Source organism: Platichthys flesus, chromosome 20, assembly GCF_949316205.1.
Source record: "Platichthys flesus chromosome 20, fPlaFle2.1, whole genome shotgun sequence".
Taxonomy (NCBI): Eukaryota; Metazoa; Chordata; class Actinopteri; order Pleuronectiformes; family Pleuronectidae; genus Platichthys; species Platichthys flesus.
Window position 1 is genome coordinate 18,285,191 of NC_084964.1, and position 17,841 is coordinate 18,303,031.

Genomic DNA, 17,841 nt, shown 5'->3' on the forward strand with positions numbered 1-17,841 from the left:
ACAATTCAATTAGACGGGAACTTGATCACCAAACAGACGTGGTTAATGACATCATGCTTTTGCCCATTTACACCCACTCACTCTCATTACGGCTCCACTCACTGTCCGGTGCCAGCAGCCCGGCACCACAGCTACTGTGCACTGTCTTCTTATGTGTGTCAGTGGATCGGCTGTAAATACAAACAACCAGGGATCATAAGGCTGCAGCTTATGATTCTATTTTTTTTTAAACCATGTACGATGAATATCCTGGTTCAGGTACTTCTCACTTCTTGAGAGAATGAATCTATTGTTTTGTAAACTGAATATTATTAGCCTGATTAACATTGGGTTATTGCTAAGACATTTGAAAAAAACTTGAATTGACCCCCTGCCGTTATAGACCTCCAACAAAAATGTGTAAAAAAGATTTCCAGACTCAAATGAGGTCGTTGTGGCCTTTGACCAGAAATAAAACCCATTCAATTTCACCAATTTACACAAATCACTTGAAGACGGGTTAGTTGCAAAATCTTTATTATCTGTTTGATGTTTTCTTGGACATTTTTAACACTTGGTTCTAGAAAAAATGTAGTCTTGCAGATTCAGAACCGGTTCCATTGCTGTCACACTGCGGGGGGGGGGGGGGGGGGGACTGTAATCATGTGACTGTTTGCAGCTTGGATATCAGTGCAGGAGTCTTTACCTCGACGGTTCGATGAAGGGAAGAAGGAGCAAGCAACCGATTGGTTAACACTGCAGAAGGACGTGATAGTCTTCCTGTGTGTGTGCAGTGACCCATCAGGATTCTACAGGAGGGTGCAGGCCGACCTAGACTAACATGCTTACTCTACTATCGCCTCATGCACCGCAACGTGTGTCGTCTAGGAATCAGCTAATAATGCCTTAAATGTTGATATCGTCCCTTTTCTGTTATTTGAGATCACACGTGTGTGTGTGTGTGTTTGTGTGTGTGCGAGTGTATTAACCTTTACAAATGCTTCACATGTTTTCATCCACATTCCAATAAACAACACAGTGTTCTGCAACAACTTAAAAACACAAAATTGGGAGAACAACAACAACAGGTGAGCTATACATTAAAAGTTATACAAAACCGAAACAACTAAAAGCTTCTCGGATGAGAAGTAAAGAGGGTTCGTCAGGATGATGATCACAAGAAAACGAAATACCAGCTGACCAGTGTGGCTCCAATCTCCATTGTTGTTTCTCCTCACAATCAATCCCTTTAAAATTTAAAATAAAGAATGACAATTAAACACACATGAATGTCTGTATTTGATAGAAGTGACCAGTGCAAACACAGTTTTTGTCTTTGTCCGTAAGTGAGCTTCCTCCTGTGGAGGGTAAAAGGAAGAGATGCAGCTTGGGCATCTTTATTGCTTGGTGGTGCTTGTTGATTTCCAGTTGAAAGAAAAAAGAAGACATGCTAACGCGTAGCTGCAGAAGGAGAGGGTGGCGCGATGGGTGTGTTTTTTAAAGAACCACTTCGAAGGTTCACAGTTTGTGTCTAATTCCAGTTCAGGTGAAGTTCAAGGACGTCACGTGCATTCCCCTTCTTCCACGTGTTACATTCTACAAGACGTGTCTTTCTCTATTCATCTCAAGTCCGAGAGTTTCTGGATTCACATTCAGCAACTGTTTATCGTGTTTCAAATTCATGGCGGCTGGAGAGGTGAAGAAAATCAGCAGCCGTCGGGAGCTGCATGCGAAGTCGAGCCTGGAGCTCCCTGATCCGAGGAGAGGGGCCCGGGCGTTTTCAGTTTGCTGTGGTAAGGTCGTCTGGTGTGAGCTGACTTTTATATAGTGTCCAAACACTCATTCAACGCACAGTTTATAACAGAGAAGAAGAAGTAGATTAGTAATAAATTCCGATTGCCGATCACAGTAGCCCCTGACTGTTTGGCTGGTAATAGAGGAGAGGAGAAGGGAGGAGAGGAGAGGAGAGGAGAGGAGAGGAGAGGAGAGGAGAGGAGAGGAGAGGAGAGGAGAGGAGAGGAGAGGAGAGGAGGAGAGGAGGAGAGGAGGAGAGGAGCAGAATGTATATTTCTAAAGATAGTGTCACGATACAGAGCACTCACTGGTTACACCTACAAGTAATAAATAATGATGTCGCAGTGGGATCATCTACACGTTCGGTCACAGACAAAAAAAAAAAAGGTAAAGGAAACCTGGTGAGAGTAAAGTGTTCAGTGGAGAGGTGATGCTGTCTGCTCCTCTTCCCTCCTCTTTCCCCTCAGGACGGATTTTACGACAATCAGATGTTCCGAGGAGTGTGTGTGAGTGTGGGGGGGGTTCCCTGTTCAGCGAGGACAGTATCCAGCTATGCAGCACTACGACAGGGTAAGACGTCTGGATGGATTAGGTTTAGTCTTTGTGGGAGTGTGAGGGAGTGTGTTAGACGATGAGGGGTCCGCGGCGGGGGTGTTTAGGACTCTGGCCGTCCCTGTTGTCGGCCCCCTGCTCCTCCAGGTTGATGTTGCTGGTGGAGGAGTGGTGGGGGAGGGGCTCCAAAACAGGCCTGTAGCCCCCGAGGTACATCAGATCTGAGCGAGAGAAGAACACAGAGAGAGAAAGAGAGAGAGAGAGAGAGAGAGAGAGAGAGGGAGAGAGAGAGGGATGACGGTTAGTTTTTTAAAATCCTCCCAGAGAGGAAACGGTTCAGATTTTTGTTTTAAATCAAAGCTCCTATTTCATTGTCATCCACTGGGACCAGGCTGAACCATCGACTGTAAAGAAACACGGACGATGAGTCTCCACTTCCTCCCGCCATCCAGAAATGAAGCCAAAATATTGCGGATACAATCGCTGCCAAGTTGCGCTGATGAAGTCTTTTGGAGCCAGAGTCTGAGGATTCACGATCAGGGGAATGGAACGACTGCCAATCATGAAGTTTCTCCCAGTTTTTAAAGCATTGAATAACCAATTAAAAACCAAAGTTATCAGAAAAATAATCACTTTAAAACGTCGGCATCGCGTTTTCTGAATTCTACACTTGGTACTTGTACAACTGATGATGAGCAGCTACCATGAGTTATTATAGAAGAAGTACAGTTTGTGACCCTGGTGTCTGATCCACAATCCGACCATAACTCCATACCTAGTCCTCAATGTGCACTGGGCACGACTCCTCATCTGTCCGTCCGATAGAAGGCGAAAGAAGGAGAAGAGACAGAGGAAAGGAGGAGATCCGGGAAAAGACGGCAGAACATGTGAAGAATGACAGGAAGGGGAAAAAAGGGAGAGAAACAGAGATAACAGAACACTTTTACGAGACACAGAGAGAAAACATGTCACAACATCCACCGTAAAACAGCAAAGAGGTGAAACAGGTTCAAGGAAATGAAGGGAAATCAGAGGTTTTAACAGAGGAAAGCTTCTGAAACGGGGATGGGAAGAAAGTTTGAACCCGAATTTAGTCCTGTTTCGTTAAATTAACCCTCTGGAGTCGTCTTTCATTCAAAGTGATTTAACTCTAATAGACAGATAGACATTAATACTGAAATGTTAATTTTGTCAAATGATTTAAATGCAAAATTTTATATAAAAAGGGCAGAATAGGATGTAAATATTGTATTATACTTGTAACATTTTATTTCTCTGTTTAATTGGTATGTAGGAATAGTAAAACAATATATCTTTAGACATTATTGTGGCGGTTTTTACATTTTTTTACAATATCTGTGATTCAAACGCTGCACAAAGACAAATATGACTGCATGAAAAGTTGGCCCCCCAAAAAAATCCCATATTCATCCTGGACCCCAGATGGTTAAAAACCTCTTTATAAAAAAATGCTGTGAAGTCAAATCGAGACCTTTAGCTCTCATCACAGCAACGCACCCAGTGTGGAGAAGCAGGAGGAGGAGTGGGGGAGGACAGGAGGGAAGATGGCGGGACGTAAGAATGAGGAGCGGATGTTTGGCAAAGCGGCTTGAGAGCTGGCAGACGCTGAACATGAACTCTTTCTCTCACACACACACACACACAGGAAACACAGCATGCAAACACACACGATAAGATGCACTCCCACACAAACACACACCAGGGCTTCGGCTAAGAGGGAGAGGAGGGAGACGGTGCACAGCTGACCGGTACTGAAAATGCTATGAAGCACCACAACACCGAAGGGGAGGAATGAAGAGAAGAAGGACGGCTCCAGATCTTCATGCTGGGCAAAAAGTCCTCTCTGGTTTCTCACTAGCTTCAACTCCAATGAGCTCGTTGGCATTGAAAACTAATGTGTCAGAAATCCTTGATTCTTCAGACTCATGCACTCCCCCTCTCCCTAAGTTCTCATCTGTCCATGTTCGAGAGGTTGCCACTCACCGGCGAATCGGCTGTCGGGAGCCTGCTCATTATCCAGGCCCAAAGAGGGCGTGTCACAGAGGGCGACGCCCTGATTGTTATTGGCCAACTCTGGACACCTGCTCCGCCCACCTGCAAGCGAGGGCAAAGGTCAAACAAGAGCAGCCAGGCACAGCGGGAGGAGGGTGAGGAGTGGGGGCAGGCGGGGTGAGGGAGCGAGGGGAGGGGGGGGGTCTGAGGTGGAGGGGGGAGGTCGGCCATGCTGGAACGGGTCAAATAATATCTGATGATATTTGTCTGCAGTTGATCTGTGTGGGTTTAAATAAACTGAGGTTCAATGGGAGTTTGACTCGATGACACCAGAACCACTGAGCGTCTGGAGCAGGACGGATTTGTGTTTGTTGATGTGGAGACACAGAGAGAAGGAGCTTTAGTCCTTGATAAGAAATAAAGAATCTTCTCAAACTGGAGGAGACAGCAGACGAGGGGGGGAACGTGGAGAACGTGTAAAGTTCAATTAATCAGACTCGTGAAGGAATAACAGAAAGAGACAGAAGTCAAAGTACGTGCCAGGAATTATGATCAAGTATTCACAAATAATCTAGTTAGTACCTCTCAGCCTTAAATCGTAATAATCTAATTAATGAATAAATCATTGAACACCTGGACTTGCAATGGCAGCAGACGGATGGATGGACTCAAAGACGTCTACAGGTAAACTAAATCGTTCCAACTCAGAGGGAAACAGACCTTTTGTAAATGAAATTATAAAAGTTTAAATACATTTGTTAGTAAAGAAACTGAAATAGATATGTTCTAGGAATCTGGGAATATGATGATCAGATGTTTGGTGTCTGGTCTGAGACACATTAACACTACGGATTCACCTTGTTCTGCCTTTTCCAGCATGGCCAGTGGACACACAGTGACAGGTTGAACATGTGTTAGTGCCCGCAGCAAGAATGTGTGTGTGCGGTTGTACGTCTGGGTGTGTGTGGAACTAATGAGGAAGAACTGACAGATGACTGAATGATTGGCAGCTCAGCACAGAGACACAGACAGGGCACATACAGAAGCTGTCTGGCAGCGCCGGTGCAGATGCTACACACGAGCGTGCAAACGAACATCCTACAGTCGACTACACAGTGTGTTTCACAGGGTCAGCTCGTCTCCTGAAGAACTGAGAGGTCGTTCACAGCAACACACAGGAACACAGAGATTGTTTCAGTCTGGCCCGAGGTGTCAGAACACACACACACAAACATACACACACAAACACCCACACACTCAACAGAGAAACTAATTCACTCATATTGGTTTTTAAACTGGTGTCTAATGGAAAGTGACAATGCGTTTGCTTCACATACAACACATGCACACACACACACACACACTCGTAGGCACATCAGCAGCTGCAGCAGCAGCAGTGCGGATGGAGCATGAAGAAACTTCATGATAAATAAGTTAAAGCAGCAGATGCAGACTGCCGTGCTAAACTACACACTTCACACACAGCAAACACACAAACTGGACACACACAATGTGCAAATCATGCAAGTGCAGCAGAACCTCTTCTGAACAACACAGGGAGACTCAGGCCTCATTTCAAAGTAGTAAAAGGTTCTTTTGCACACAAACTGCACGAGAAGCCGTTCACTGGAGTTAAGACGCTGCAGCCCCTGGTGGTTTCAGCCAGTATTACATTCATTTCCAAAGGGACAGCCCCATCTAGAGGACAGTGTCTGTTCCCTGTATTTTTAAATGGATGTCATCACTCAGACATGGCTACAACCACACGGTCCATGGGGTTTAGTTTTGTATGAGGAGGGATATTTATTTTTGGTGCAACAGATGCAAAGGGGAGGTGCGGGGTCAAGGATGGAGGGGGAGGGTTGGTCATGGCCATGGTTACCTTTCCCATTAGATGGGGACGAGCAGTCCTCTTCTGTCACATCATTTCCCTGAAGAAGAAAAAAAACTGTTAAGAAATTTCAACATAAAAATAATTAAGCATTAATGCAGATGTCAGTATCGTGTCGTCACCTCTGAGTCCTGCTCCTCGACAGCCTGGGAGTAGTTTTGTTCCTTTGGCTGTTTGGAAAATTCCTGATTGACAGAAAAGAAGAAGAAGAAGAGGAAGAAACTCCAGTGATGAAGAGACACACTCGTGCTAATCTACAGGATGTTGCAGAGAGTTTGTCTGTCCTCACCTCGTCCTGCTGCGACGGCCCTCGCCTCTCCATGGGGATGTCCTGGTTCTCCCCGCCCTCCGCGGTGCCTCCTTCCTCCTCCTCCTCCTCCTCCCCGTGCTCGCCTTCGGCCCCGGCCAGGTAGGACCCTGACATGGAGGACATGGTGTCAGTGCTGATGTGGGAGTGCTGCGAGTGCGACGAGGCCATGGACATCACTGACTGGGCCAGGCTGCTGCTCACTGGGTCTGACAGACAGACGGAGACACACATCACGCTCGGGCTCTGGGGGTCGGAGGATTTATTGTTCTTTTGTTTCGAACATTTAAAAGAATACATCGATCCCTAATCGTGTTATATGACCAACATTTATCCGTTTATTCATTACTTTCTGTTGGATAGTAGCAAATGCATATTATGCTAAAAATATATTTTGTGAAATATATTTAGGGAAATAGACGTTTTCATGTACGTGCAAAACATATGGAGCTACAGCCTAGAGGTTGATTAGCTTAGCATAAAGACTGGAAACAGGGGGAAACGTTTAGCCTGGTTCTGTTCAATAACTCGAAAAAGCCGCCAACCAGCACCTTGGAAGCACAGACTGTATAAAAAGAAGCAAAAAGTGAAGGCAAAGTGACTTGATCTCCCCCTGGTGGCTGGCTGCAGTATACCTCATAAGCCCTGCCTCCTCCATGTTAGTAGAAGGGACATGGACCAAACTAAAAAGTCAAAGTCAAAGTTAAAAGAACAACATAGAACTTCAGCCTCTAGGGGTCGACACATCAAAACAACAACAAACGACCCAGTTAGATTTCTCTGGGTTGGAACATTTTAAACAGTCAACAAAGCATTTATCACAGGTCTGGTAGTTTTTGGACATTTTGGCCGAACCATGCTGCTTAATAGGTCTGTTTGAAGGTCGAGATTAGGTTTAAGGTTCAGGTTAGTACTGTGTGAGGTTCAGGTTGTGGTTGGGGTGGACATTTAGCTGCTACACTCAGACTGAGGGGCTACATCCTGTCAGAGAACTGGATTATTTGTGTGTGTGTACCTTCAGGAGAGGTGATGGTGGATGAGAGCGGAGTTCCAGTGCAGGACGACTGGTCGATGGCTCCAGACGAAGACAGAGTCAGGTTCTCGCTGTCTGGAGTCACTCCACACTGTAACACAAGAGAAGCATTAGCAGGAAGAGAGGGAGAGAGAATGAGACTCACAACCGATGCCACACTTATTCCTCACACACAAACACCTTCACAGATATCTGACACTGACATGAAGGAAAACACGCAGGCACACAAACCTCCTGCTGGTTCACAGCCAGTTTGTGGCGACAGGCCTCCGATTCACTGCAAGACTTCTCGTCCTCCTCCTCGGGCAGCACAGAGGAATTCTGGGAGAGTGACCTGAAAAACATAAAGCAATGGATGAAAATAACTGCAGTGGGTTCGATGTACTGGTACGAAGTAAACACTGAAATAACAGAGAGGGAGAATAAATACAACTTGGTCATAATTAGCAGTATTGTAAAATGACTGTACTTTGAGTATTTTTGTAATTAAAACTCAGGTTCAAAAACATCCATTTTAGTCTAAAGAACACTAAAAGAATCAAAAACTTTAATTGGCTTATAAATATTCAAGTAAAGTATCAGGTCCCTATTAACTTTGAAGCGTAAAACTTCTATGTGGCCGAGGCCTGAGACGCAGACTCACTTTGAACCACTCTTCTTGAGTTTGAGTCCCTGACTGGAGTTGGACTGGTCGAGAGGGGAGAGGGAGCGAGCCGGTGTGGGGTGGGGCTCACTGCTGTACGGAGGCAGCACTCCAGAGACGTGGCTCGGTCCAGAGTTGAGAGGAGGAGGAGCCACCGAGGAGGTGTTGAGGGGCCCATTCAACGCCTCCAGGAGAGACACCACCTCGTAGCCTGGAGGGATGTGCTCCGACGCCTGCACATGAGAAGAGGACACTGGGGATGTGAGCTCTGCCGGATTATAAAATAATTAAATTATTTTGTATTTAATTATGTTTGTTGTGTTTTGTCGTCAGCTCTGTCTCACCGAGTGTTCCTCCGAGTCCGAGGTCTGTGACGTGATGACGGGGTTAAAGCTGGTGGGGGACAGGGGACTGAGTTTCTTCCTCATGGCTCGGATCTGCAGCAGAGCTCTGAACGCTGTTAATACAAAAATAAATTAAAAAACATATATATATATATATAAATAATTGTACAGAGACTCACATTTAAACCTCAGGAGAAAAACTGATTTCAACACACGAAATAGGCTGAAACTCAAGATTTCCCTTTTTCCTAAAACGTCTCAATTGGTGAAATAAACTATACAGAGGTGAAGGTTTGACACTTTTTTAAAACTGTGGGTATGTATTAGATTATTTATTTTCATCAGTTTCTAAAAACTATAGGAATTCCTCAATGCAGTGACGTATTCACTAAAGCATCAGATTTACGTGAAGACTGCATGTGAGTCGAATATCAGTTAATAATAGACAGATGTTGTCAGACCAATAAAAACAAGAAATTCTTGGTAAAACCTCTAAATTCTTTTGTCGAGATTATTGCTTCAATCAAAATGGAAAATTATTGAACAACCATCTTAGTAAATAATCATGGATGCGTCAGTGTTATTGAATTATACAGGACCAGCTGAAGCATATATCGATCGGGGGGAAATGCATGAGACAAGTGTGAGATGGAAAAATATATATATATATCTCTCTCTCACTCTCTCGCTCTCCCCATCCGCTCAAACCATGACCCAGGTTTTGCTTTTTCCCCAGACTCCGATTCCTCTGCTGCAGTGGTCACTCAGTGGTGATAAATCCGTTGGCTATTGATTAAAACTTCCATTACCTCTTCCCATATTTCGAGCGTCTGTACGGGAACGCCTTTAAATAAATATTGCATGAGATCAAATGTGCAATATGTGCTTCTGTTAAGTTGTTCTAAAATGGTTGGAAATTCTAAATAACTGTAATTGCTGCCTCACAATGATTTCTGATTGGAACACAGAGCTCCGCCATTTCTGACCTTAACTAAGGGAATGTGCATTTTAAACAAAGTGTAACCTTGTGCAGCAGCTTCTAATCAGTTTTAGTGGTTAATAAGTTAAGAGCACATCTGAAACAGCTGGCAGACGGATTGGGAACTCACGCAGTCTGCAGATGGGGCAGCAGTTGGCCTGGTAGCGCAGTGTGTCGGCACAGGCGTTGCAGAGACACAGGTGTCTGCACGGCAGGATGAGTGTGTCTCGCACGTCCGACAAACACACAACACACTCCGCGCTGTTGTCACTGATCTCATCATCTGCAACCTGGAGACAAAGAAACATTTGAAAGTTGAGAAGACATTTGAATTTTCAAACACAGACAGAAAAATCTCTTGTGTCATCTGCGTTTTACCTTTGATTCTTGGCTGTTGTATTTGTTCTCTATCCCATAGATCTCCTGCAGCAGATAACTTACTCCATCCACCTGGGAAAAGGGAAAAGGTTGAAGAAAAAAAGGCAGCAGGGAAATAAAGACTCGCTGTTTCTTTGTCTTTGAAAAGCATAAAACATAAAGGTCCACAAAGGGATGAGAGAAGGAGAGAGAGAAGTAAAACAGGTGAACTCACCACTTGTTTCTGCTTCAGAGGCTTCACACAGTAGCTCCCGTCCATGTGCTGCCAAAGAAAATAACAGTTGCTCAAGAAAAGCAGAAAAAAAAAACAAATTTTAGAAGCTGCTTCCAGCAAATGTTTCCAGCAAAATTCCTGCCACAGTTTCTCTCAGGCTTTTACTCTGAAACCACCTTCTTACCTTTTCAAATGTAGCCAGGAGAATGTGCGAGTGTCCCAAATGTTCTGCAGAGATTAGATGCAGGGGAAACAGGTTTGTTAGATATTCTGCAGCCATGCTTTCACATCAGATCATCAGTGTGACAAACACATCTCACCGTCTCCCTCGTCCACCACAGCCTGCACCACCATGGGGAAAACCTCCTTGTCAATGTCAAACAGCAGCTGAGGAGGAATCACAGAGAGACGGGGACATTAACCCAGTAGATATGTGTTTGTCCGTGTGTATTAACCAGTGTCACAGCTCAGGCTCGTCCAGAACACACACACACACACACACACACACACTTACCTCCTCGTCGGCCCATTCGCTGAGGTTGACGGTGTGTGAGGGCAGACAGAACTGCTGGCAAACTCCCCTCTTGAAGTGCACGGTCTCAGACTGCAGAGAGCTGTCCTGGGGCAGGTAACTACACACACACACACACAAACACACACAGCAAATCAATTTAGAATATAAAGATGATAACACCATATGGGCATTACTTATGAGTGCCTGCAGGAATATCTGTGGCACCTTCTCTTCCACACAAGCCTCTTTTTCCATTTCTATGATAAAAAAAAGACTGATGGTAGATCTTCTCAAATTCAATACAATAAAAAATGCATACAGGCGGACACACACTTACACTGGCACTCCATTGTGAAACTCCTCTATGGCCTGGTAGTAGATGGTGATGGCGACCTGTGTGTCGGCGTCGAAGGTGAACTCGACGTTGTAGCACGCCCTGTTCTTCGCCGTCTCTTCATCACCCGGCAGCTTCAGGTCCTCGCTGCACCTACAGGAGAAGGTTTTTATAAGTACAGAAAAGAACTGGATGTTTGAGACGTGAATAAATTGTGTTCATATGTGCTTGAGTGTGTGTTTGTCCCATTTCCAAGGAGAAGGGGTATTTAGTGCTTCTGTTATAAGCTTGACTTGTATAATGAGAATATGCCTGAAGATACATGTAGGATTTTTTCAACACTATTCATTTAATTATATGTTGTGGCCTATTCCCTATAAATAACTCAGTGCATATAAAATTAGACAGCAGTGGTGAAATGGGGCGTGTGTGTTGAGGTGGATGGAGGTGCTCATACCGTACGAGCCGCAGTGTGTCTTTACGGATGTTGATTAGACTTCGTAACGTCTTCACTGGTTCCTGGGGTGGGGGGGCTGCGTACGGGAACTGAAAACAAAGACACAACAGTCAAAGTACAGTTGTAAAAATACACAAAACTAAAGCAGTATTCAGCTTTCCTCGACCGCACCAACATTCCTATCTCTGCCGCAGGGAGCTCAGGGTTACAAGATGACCGCGGCTGCTCCGGGTTTAACCTTTACACAAAAGTGTTGTCAGCACCAGCAGAGATCCGTGCTGACAAGTGCTGAGCCGACGGAGCCTTTCCAGGGACGAGGCTGACACTTCAGACACGGTTCGGCACATTTCTGCACACAAAGGAACCGCAGGAGCAAAACAGAACACTCAGAAGTCCAGGGTCAAACGGACGAGGTCTATTTCCAGGCGGTTAAAAAGGACCAGATGGTCGAGGTTCAGCGTATCTAACCAACTTTGAATAATATCAACTCAAAGGTCTGTGACGGGTATAAACTTTCTGTTCTTTAGACCCCCCCCCCCACCAGCCCCCACCTTGAGTGATTCAAATCCAACATTAAAATGCTGTAAACTTGACACAGAACCATTGAAAACTTGAGCCAACTTCTGCAGTTCCCTTCTCAGCACAGTTTTTTTTGTTGTGTGTCTGAAGCCAGAAGTTGCTGACTGAGCGTAAAGGGAGAGCCGAGGTGGTTTCTGAGGATCTCTGGAGGAGAAACATGCAGGAAGTGGTCAGATACCTCCGCACTACAACGCCTCATCTGTGTGTGTTTGGGGGGGGGGGGGTTGTGCGGCTGTGAATGGCACCATATTCAGTATTATTACACATCTGGGCTCAGCAGGAGTTGCGCCTGTAAACCACACAAACAAACACTCACACACGGAGGAGCAGATGCTGAAAAGAGCCTCTCATTGGAAACTCAGCAGCAACATAGCGGGTCTTATATTATAAAATCGGTCTCAGGCTGAAATATGAATATTAAGTCTGTTACGAACACAGAACAGCATTTTACTAAGAATCCACAAGGCTTTTTCTAATAGTGAAAAACTGAACTGGAATATGTCAGTGATGTGCAGCTGAGGATTAGCATAATGCTTTTCGTGTTTGACCCTAATGAAAAGTTGGGGGATCACAAAGTTATTAAAGTTCGTCCTGAGAGGGGCATGAATGTTCACACTGTCAAGGGGTCAATAAAGAAAAGTGTTTTTACCGTCATTAATGAACAAACTGTCACGGGAATCCACTAATTATTAGTCTATTTGAAGAGTTGAGATATTTCAGTCGTGACAAACTGAAAAACAAACAAAGCCAAGCCACTGGCATTACTGAAAATCCATTTTGGATATCCCTGGGCTTCAGACAGCAGTTTCTGAAAATCCCTAAACATAGCCACCGGCCATTATCATATTTGTCGAGTAGCGCAGGAGGCCGAGAACACGACAACTGCGGTCGCGTTTTATGATTCCAGAGAGCGCCATCTGCTCAGAAACCACTAAACATTCTAACGCTGGTAAAGCTTCTGACAAAAAAAAGACAGAAGCACTTTTGCCAGCAGAATTCAGTGTCCACAGGAGGATTATAAACACCCACATAATCGGGAGAAGAACTGCACTCCTAATTTTAGCCCCAGTCTAGACAGAAACAGTGGAGTGACTGGGATTAGGACGGAGAGATGGAGCCGAGTTTCTCCACATCAGCTCCACTCAGTCCAACAGTTTTAACTCCCTCCTCTTTGCTCTCTCTCAAACCCTGCAGCTCTCATTAGTTTGACCTTGAGGCTTGAGATTAGGCTGAGCCGAGCCGCCGCAGAAACCGTCCCTCATCAACGTTTCTGCTCGGGAAGCCGACAGACTTGTCATTTCACTTTTAATAGCTTGACAGGATGAGACAGTGAAACAAATTTCCATCAGTGACAGTGTGAAAGCCTGTTAATTGCTTCTGCTGCTGCTGGAGACACTGAAATGCAACCGATCCTGTTACATGACAAAGAGGCAGCTGCTGTTTTTTATTTGAATATCTTTTTGTATTGGACATTTTAAAAACATCCTGTTTTCATTTTTACAAACGGTCCCTGCAACACGCTGGCAGCTCTTGAACAGAGTCTACTGGCTCCAGGAAGAACACTGGGTGGGGAGACTGTTTGTTTCTTTAACAAATACCTACCGCTACAGGTCTGGTCCCCAGGAAGTTGAGGTCTGTGTTTTCCCCGAACAGGTAACCCTCCGGATGGGTGGAGTCAAACTTCTCCCCCCCCATGATGAAATGGCTGGCGAAGTAACTTCCTGCACACAGAGAAGCAGACTCAATGTTAAAACACAGCAAACTCACATCACATCACATCTCCTGGTAAAACAGCTAAAAAATAAAAGGTGTGAATAATTTGCTGTATTTAAACCTGCTCTCAAAACATAGAGTTGTTCTTTGTAGATTTCTGCAATTAATTTATGAACTTAAAAGACTTCTTGGAGAATTCTGTGCTTTAGACGGATCTGTTATTTGCATAAATTATTAGAAAGAAAGCACGTTGCAGAACTTCAGCACCGTATTTTATGTAACTAACCAAAAATGTTGGGTTGAGGTTTAATTTGCAGGCCTGTGCAAAAACCACTCAACAGATTTTGTTGAAACTTGTTGGAAGGACGGCACGTGGGCCAAGAAAGATCCTACAAAATTCTTGTTTTTATAAAACATTGAATCCAGGAATTTTTCTTTAACACTGTGAGATAGGACATTTTTATAAATTTGATAAATCTTGATAAAGAAATACGAAGCAGAACAGGACAGATGAATCTGTAAAGTCTGTTCAACCTGAAGCTCGTCCACCTGTTTACCAAGAGTTCAGCTTCGATGACAAACAAGACTAAATAGACGTTCTGCCCTTTAATCACAGGCTGGGATAATATCGTAAGACTCTAATGGTGGTTCGGAGTCTTTAAATACATGCTGGACAGTCAAGTCACGTTTCTGCTGCGAGGTCATCTATTCCGGCTTCGCCGATCTGAATCACGATCCGTTTTGGTTCACGCTTACTAACGCAGGAGGACGCTGGATGCTCTGACCTCACAGCTATTGGCCCTGCCGCTGAGAAGAAAAAAATCCATAACACCACAAATCATGACCTAAAAAAGCTCCAGTGACACAGCTCACTCGCCCTCCCTCTCTCTCTTTTCATTACCTTATTATTATTTACAGCAGGTTGGAGAGGCGAGCTGGATCGAGGCTCTGTCACCAGATCCCACCGGCAGGAAGTAGGGCTGACAGATCGGTTTCACCGGCAGCCATCGCCTCCACCTTCCCTCCCAGCACCACCACCACTCCTGCAGACCGTTATATTACGATTTCACAGTTCTAATTCAGCTGAATCGTGGTCAGGGGGGGGGATAACGGCAGCCACACGTCAAATGTTTCATCCCTTTAAATCCCTTTTCCATATTTAACATCACAATAAATGTAAGATGTTATTGTAATATCTGTATAGAGCCTCAGGTCTGTGCACAATAAAGCGTTATTTATTGTCCCTTATTCTTTTTCAGATCTCATTATGTCCGAGGTTTTCATTTATTTGATGTCGTTGTTTTTGACAGAATTGAAAAGTAATAAATATGACTGTACATATACAGTGATATTGGATTAGGGCTAAACCCCAATATGGAGCTGCTTCAATCACAACCTGTCATATAGAGGAACATAAAAACACACAGGGGTCAATTCAAGGTCTGATGAACAGTCTGGGTCCTGAATGGGAAAAGTGGCTATTCGGGCTGGTTATAGATTTTTAGATTTTACTTTGACTTTTATATAAAAACATGACAACAAAAACCTTTACTTAATCTTAAAATCTAAAGCAAAGCCTCCTGAATAAATCAGAATGTAATCAAAGCAAACAGCAGGGATATGAGCTTCTCTCTTCTCACTGTGAGATGAATGTATTTGGATTTTTGAGGCGATTTTAATATTTCAGCATCTGCTCTTGAAAATCATGGAAAATCATGTCGGGTGTCATTTTGTATAAAAAAAAAACTAATCTTCAAACGAAAGGATTATGGAATTAATCATCTGCAGCAGTCTTTCTCCAAAGTGAAAAACCTTGTTTAAATTGAAAACACGCGTCACTTTCGTAGAGAGATTATATATAAATAGACCTTCCTCCTTTTTACGAGCCATCATCACTTATTTATTCTACAGATTGTGGCGGCCGTGAAACCATTAACCAAGTCCAGCTGCCTACAGCTAACAGACACACCCAGATACGAGAGGATTTGTATAACTATGTAGATAAATGAGTGGGACAAAGGTAAATAGATCATATGTGTTGCTGTTGTCTTTCAGTGGTTTACGTACAGATATCTCTGGAGTGCAAATCACAACAACAAATCACATAAACACAAACAATAATGATGATTGAGATTTGTATTTTTCTTAAACGTAGCTTTGTATCTGCTGTTGTGTTTTCTTTGTTGTACTGTTTTCTTATTAGTTGTTGTGTTTTCTCAATTGCGTTTTTGTTTTCTTGTATGAAGTGTTTTCTTCTTTGCTGTTGTGTTGTCTTACGTGTTGTGTTCTCTCATACGTCGCTGTATTATCTTAAATATCATTGTGTTTTCTTATTTGCTGATGAGTACTCTCATGTGTTGTGCTCTCTCATGGGTTGTGTTCTCTCATATGTTGTGTATTCTCATATGTCGTTGTGTTTTCCTATTTGCTGTTGTGTTCTCTTATATGTTGTTTTCTCATTTGTCGTTGTGGTCTCTTATATGTTGTGTTTCCTCATATGTCGTTTAGGTTTCTTATATGTTGTGTGTTCTTATATGTCGTTGTGTTCTCTTATATGTTGTGCTCTCTTATATTCTGTGTTTCCTCATATGTCGTTGTGTTCTCTTATATGTTGTGCTCTCTTATAGATTGTGTTTTCTCATTTGTTGTTGTATTTTCTTATATGTTGTGTTTTCTCATATGTCGTTGTGGTCTCTTATATGTTGTGTGTTCTAACATGATGTCTTATTTCTCATCATATGTTCTTATCTCTCGTTGCTTTGTGATTTGCACCTCAGGGCCTCCCTCCATACTATCGTACCACTCCAGGTGAAAGGCCTTTCAATGTCCTGCAGGCCTGACAGCTCGCGAGGTATGAAGAAGATGATGATGAAGATGATGATGATGATGATGATGATGATGCATGTTGTACTTTGAAGTGTTAACCCCTCAGATTCATTCTAGCTCCATGAACAAACCCTGGAGCCCGGGAGAGGAACCCAGCTCCCCCAGTGAGACCTGTTGTCCGGGGCCTTACCAGATTTCGGTGGGTAACGGTACACGGAGCTGGACGGAATGTCCACCTCCTCCACGCCGATGTTCTGTCGGCTCGTTAACGCTCCCATCTCCGGTCACACGAACAGCTCTCGGGCTCACGGACATCCACACGTCGCCTTTGTTCGCTCCTCAGTCCGTCTCGTTTAATCCACCCGGTGCGGCACGGTCCATGTTCTGTCCCCGTCGAGTCCCGCTCCCCCCCCCCTGCGCCGCCGTGAATCGGACCGACCGTCCCGGGGATTAGCCGCTTGTTCTCCGGGGCTGCTCGGGCTGTTTTAGAGGCAGGGAAAAACAGCCGTCGATTTCATCGTCACCGACAAGAAGAACCGAGCGATAACCCCCCGCCTGCTTCAGTCCGCTGCGGTGGTCGACAGCTCCCTGTCCGGGCAGCTGCAGCTCGGTGCTCGGCGTGTTTTCCGCCGGTGGTCAGTGTCGTTTCCCCCGGTGCTCGGTGTGGTTTCCCCCCGGAGCTCGTTCGTCGTTCCTGGATCCTGTCAAGAGAGGCTCCTCATGACGTCACACAAATCTGGACCGACGGTTTTGCGCAGTCTGTCTCTCTCTCTCTCTCTCTCCCTCTCTCTCTCCCTCCCTCTCTCTCTTTCTCCCTCCCCCCTTCTCTCTCCCTCCCCCACTCTCTCTCTCTCTCTCTCTCTCTCTCTCTCTTTTTTCTCTCTCTCTCTCTCTCTCTCTCTTTTTCTCTCTCTCTCTCTTTCTCTCTCTCTATATATATATATATATCTACCCCCCCCTCTCTCTCTGTCTGTCTCTCCAGATAATTCCAAGTGAATTAAAATACAAAAAGCCCCACAACAAAGAAAAGCAGCAAATAAATAAAGAAGTCTTCAGCGTTGATTTTAAAGAACTAAGATCTGCAGGTGGCCTGAAGAAACTAAACGCTTCTTCTCCATGTTTAGTTTCTCTGTGGGGATGTAAAGCAGACCGGTTCCAGACGACCTGAGGAGTCACAGTGTAACACAGTGTGAGAAACATAGTTTGGCCCCTAATTCAGTGCTTTATAAATCAACAGCAGGATTTTGACTTTGAATCTTTGACAGCCAGGGAGCCAGTGTTGAGCTTGTAG

The 17,841-nt window shown here is 44.5% G+C and overlaps 1 protein-coding gene across 5 annotated transcripts; it reads right to left on the minus strand.

The window, feature by feature from the left end:
* Window positions 1-499: 499 nt before the first annotated feature.
* On the minus strand, window positions 500-17,324 carry rnf157 (ring finger protein 157). Of its 5 annotated transcripts, XM_062378422.1 has the most exons (20): window positions 16,741-17,323; window positions 13,614-13,732; window positions 11,433-11,521; window positions 10,979-11,128; window positions 10,642-10,759; window positions 10,448-10,514; window positions 10,312-10,355; window positions 10,128-10,175; window positions 9,914-9,985; window positions 9,666-9,825; window positions 8,557-8,669; window positions 8,213-8,445; window positions 7,801-7,903; window positions 7,552-7,660; window positions 6,519-6,745; window positions 6,352-6,414; window positions 6,221-6,269; window positions 4,330-4,440; window positions 3,101-3,135; window positions 2,409-2,546 (listed from the first exon to the last, which is right to left on the minus strand). In XM_062378422.1, the coding sequence occupies exons 1-19, from the start codon at window positions 16,826-16,828 to the stop codon at window positions 3,101-3,103; spliced, it is 1,998 nt and encodes a 665-aa protein (XP_062234406.1). In that variant the 5' UTR covers window positions 16,829-17,323; the 3' UTR covers window positions 2,409-2,546. The 5 variants fall into 5 exon arrangements, with proteins under 5 accessions (XP_062234404.1, XP_062234403.1, XP_062234405.1 ...); XM_062378420.1 differs by lacking the exon at window positions 3,101-3,135 and having other exon boundaries at window positions 500-2,546; window positions 6,519-6,646; window positions 16,741-17,324; XM_062378419.1 differs by lacking the exon at window positions 3,101-3,135 and having other exon boundaries at window positions 500-2,546; window positions 16,741-17,322.
* Between the last annotated feature and the right edge of the window lie 517 nt (window positions 17,325-17,841).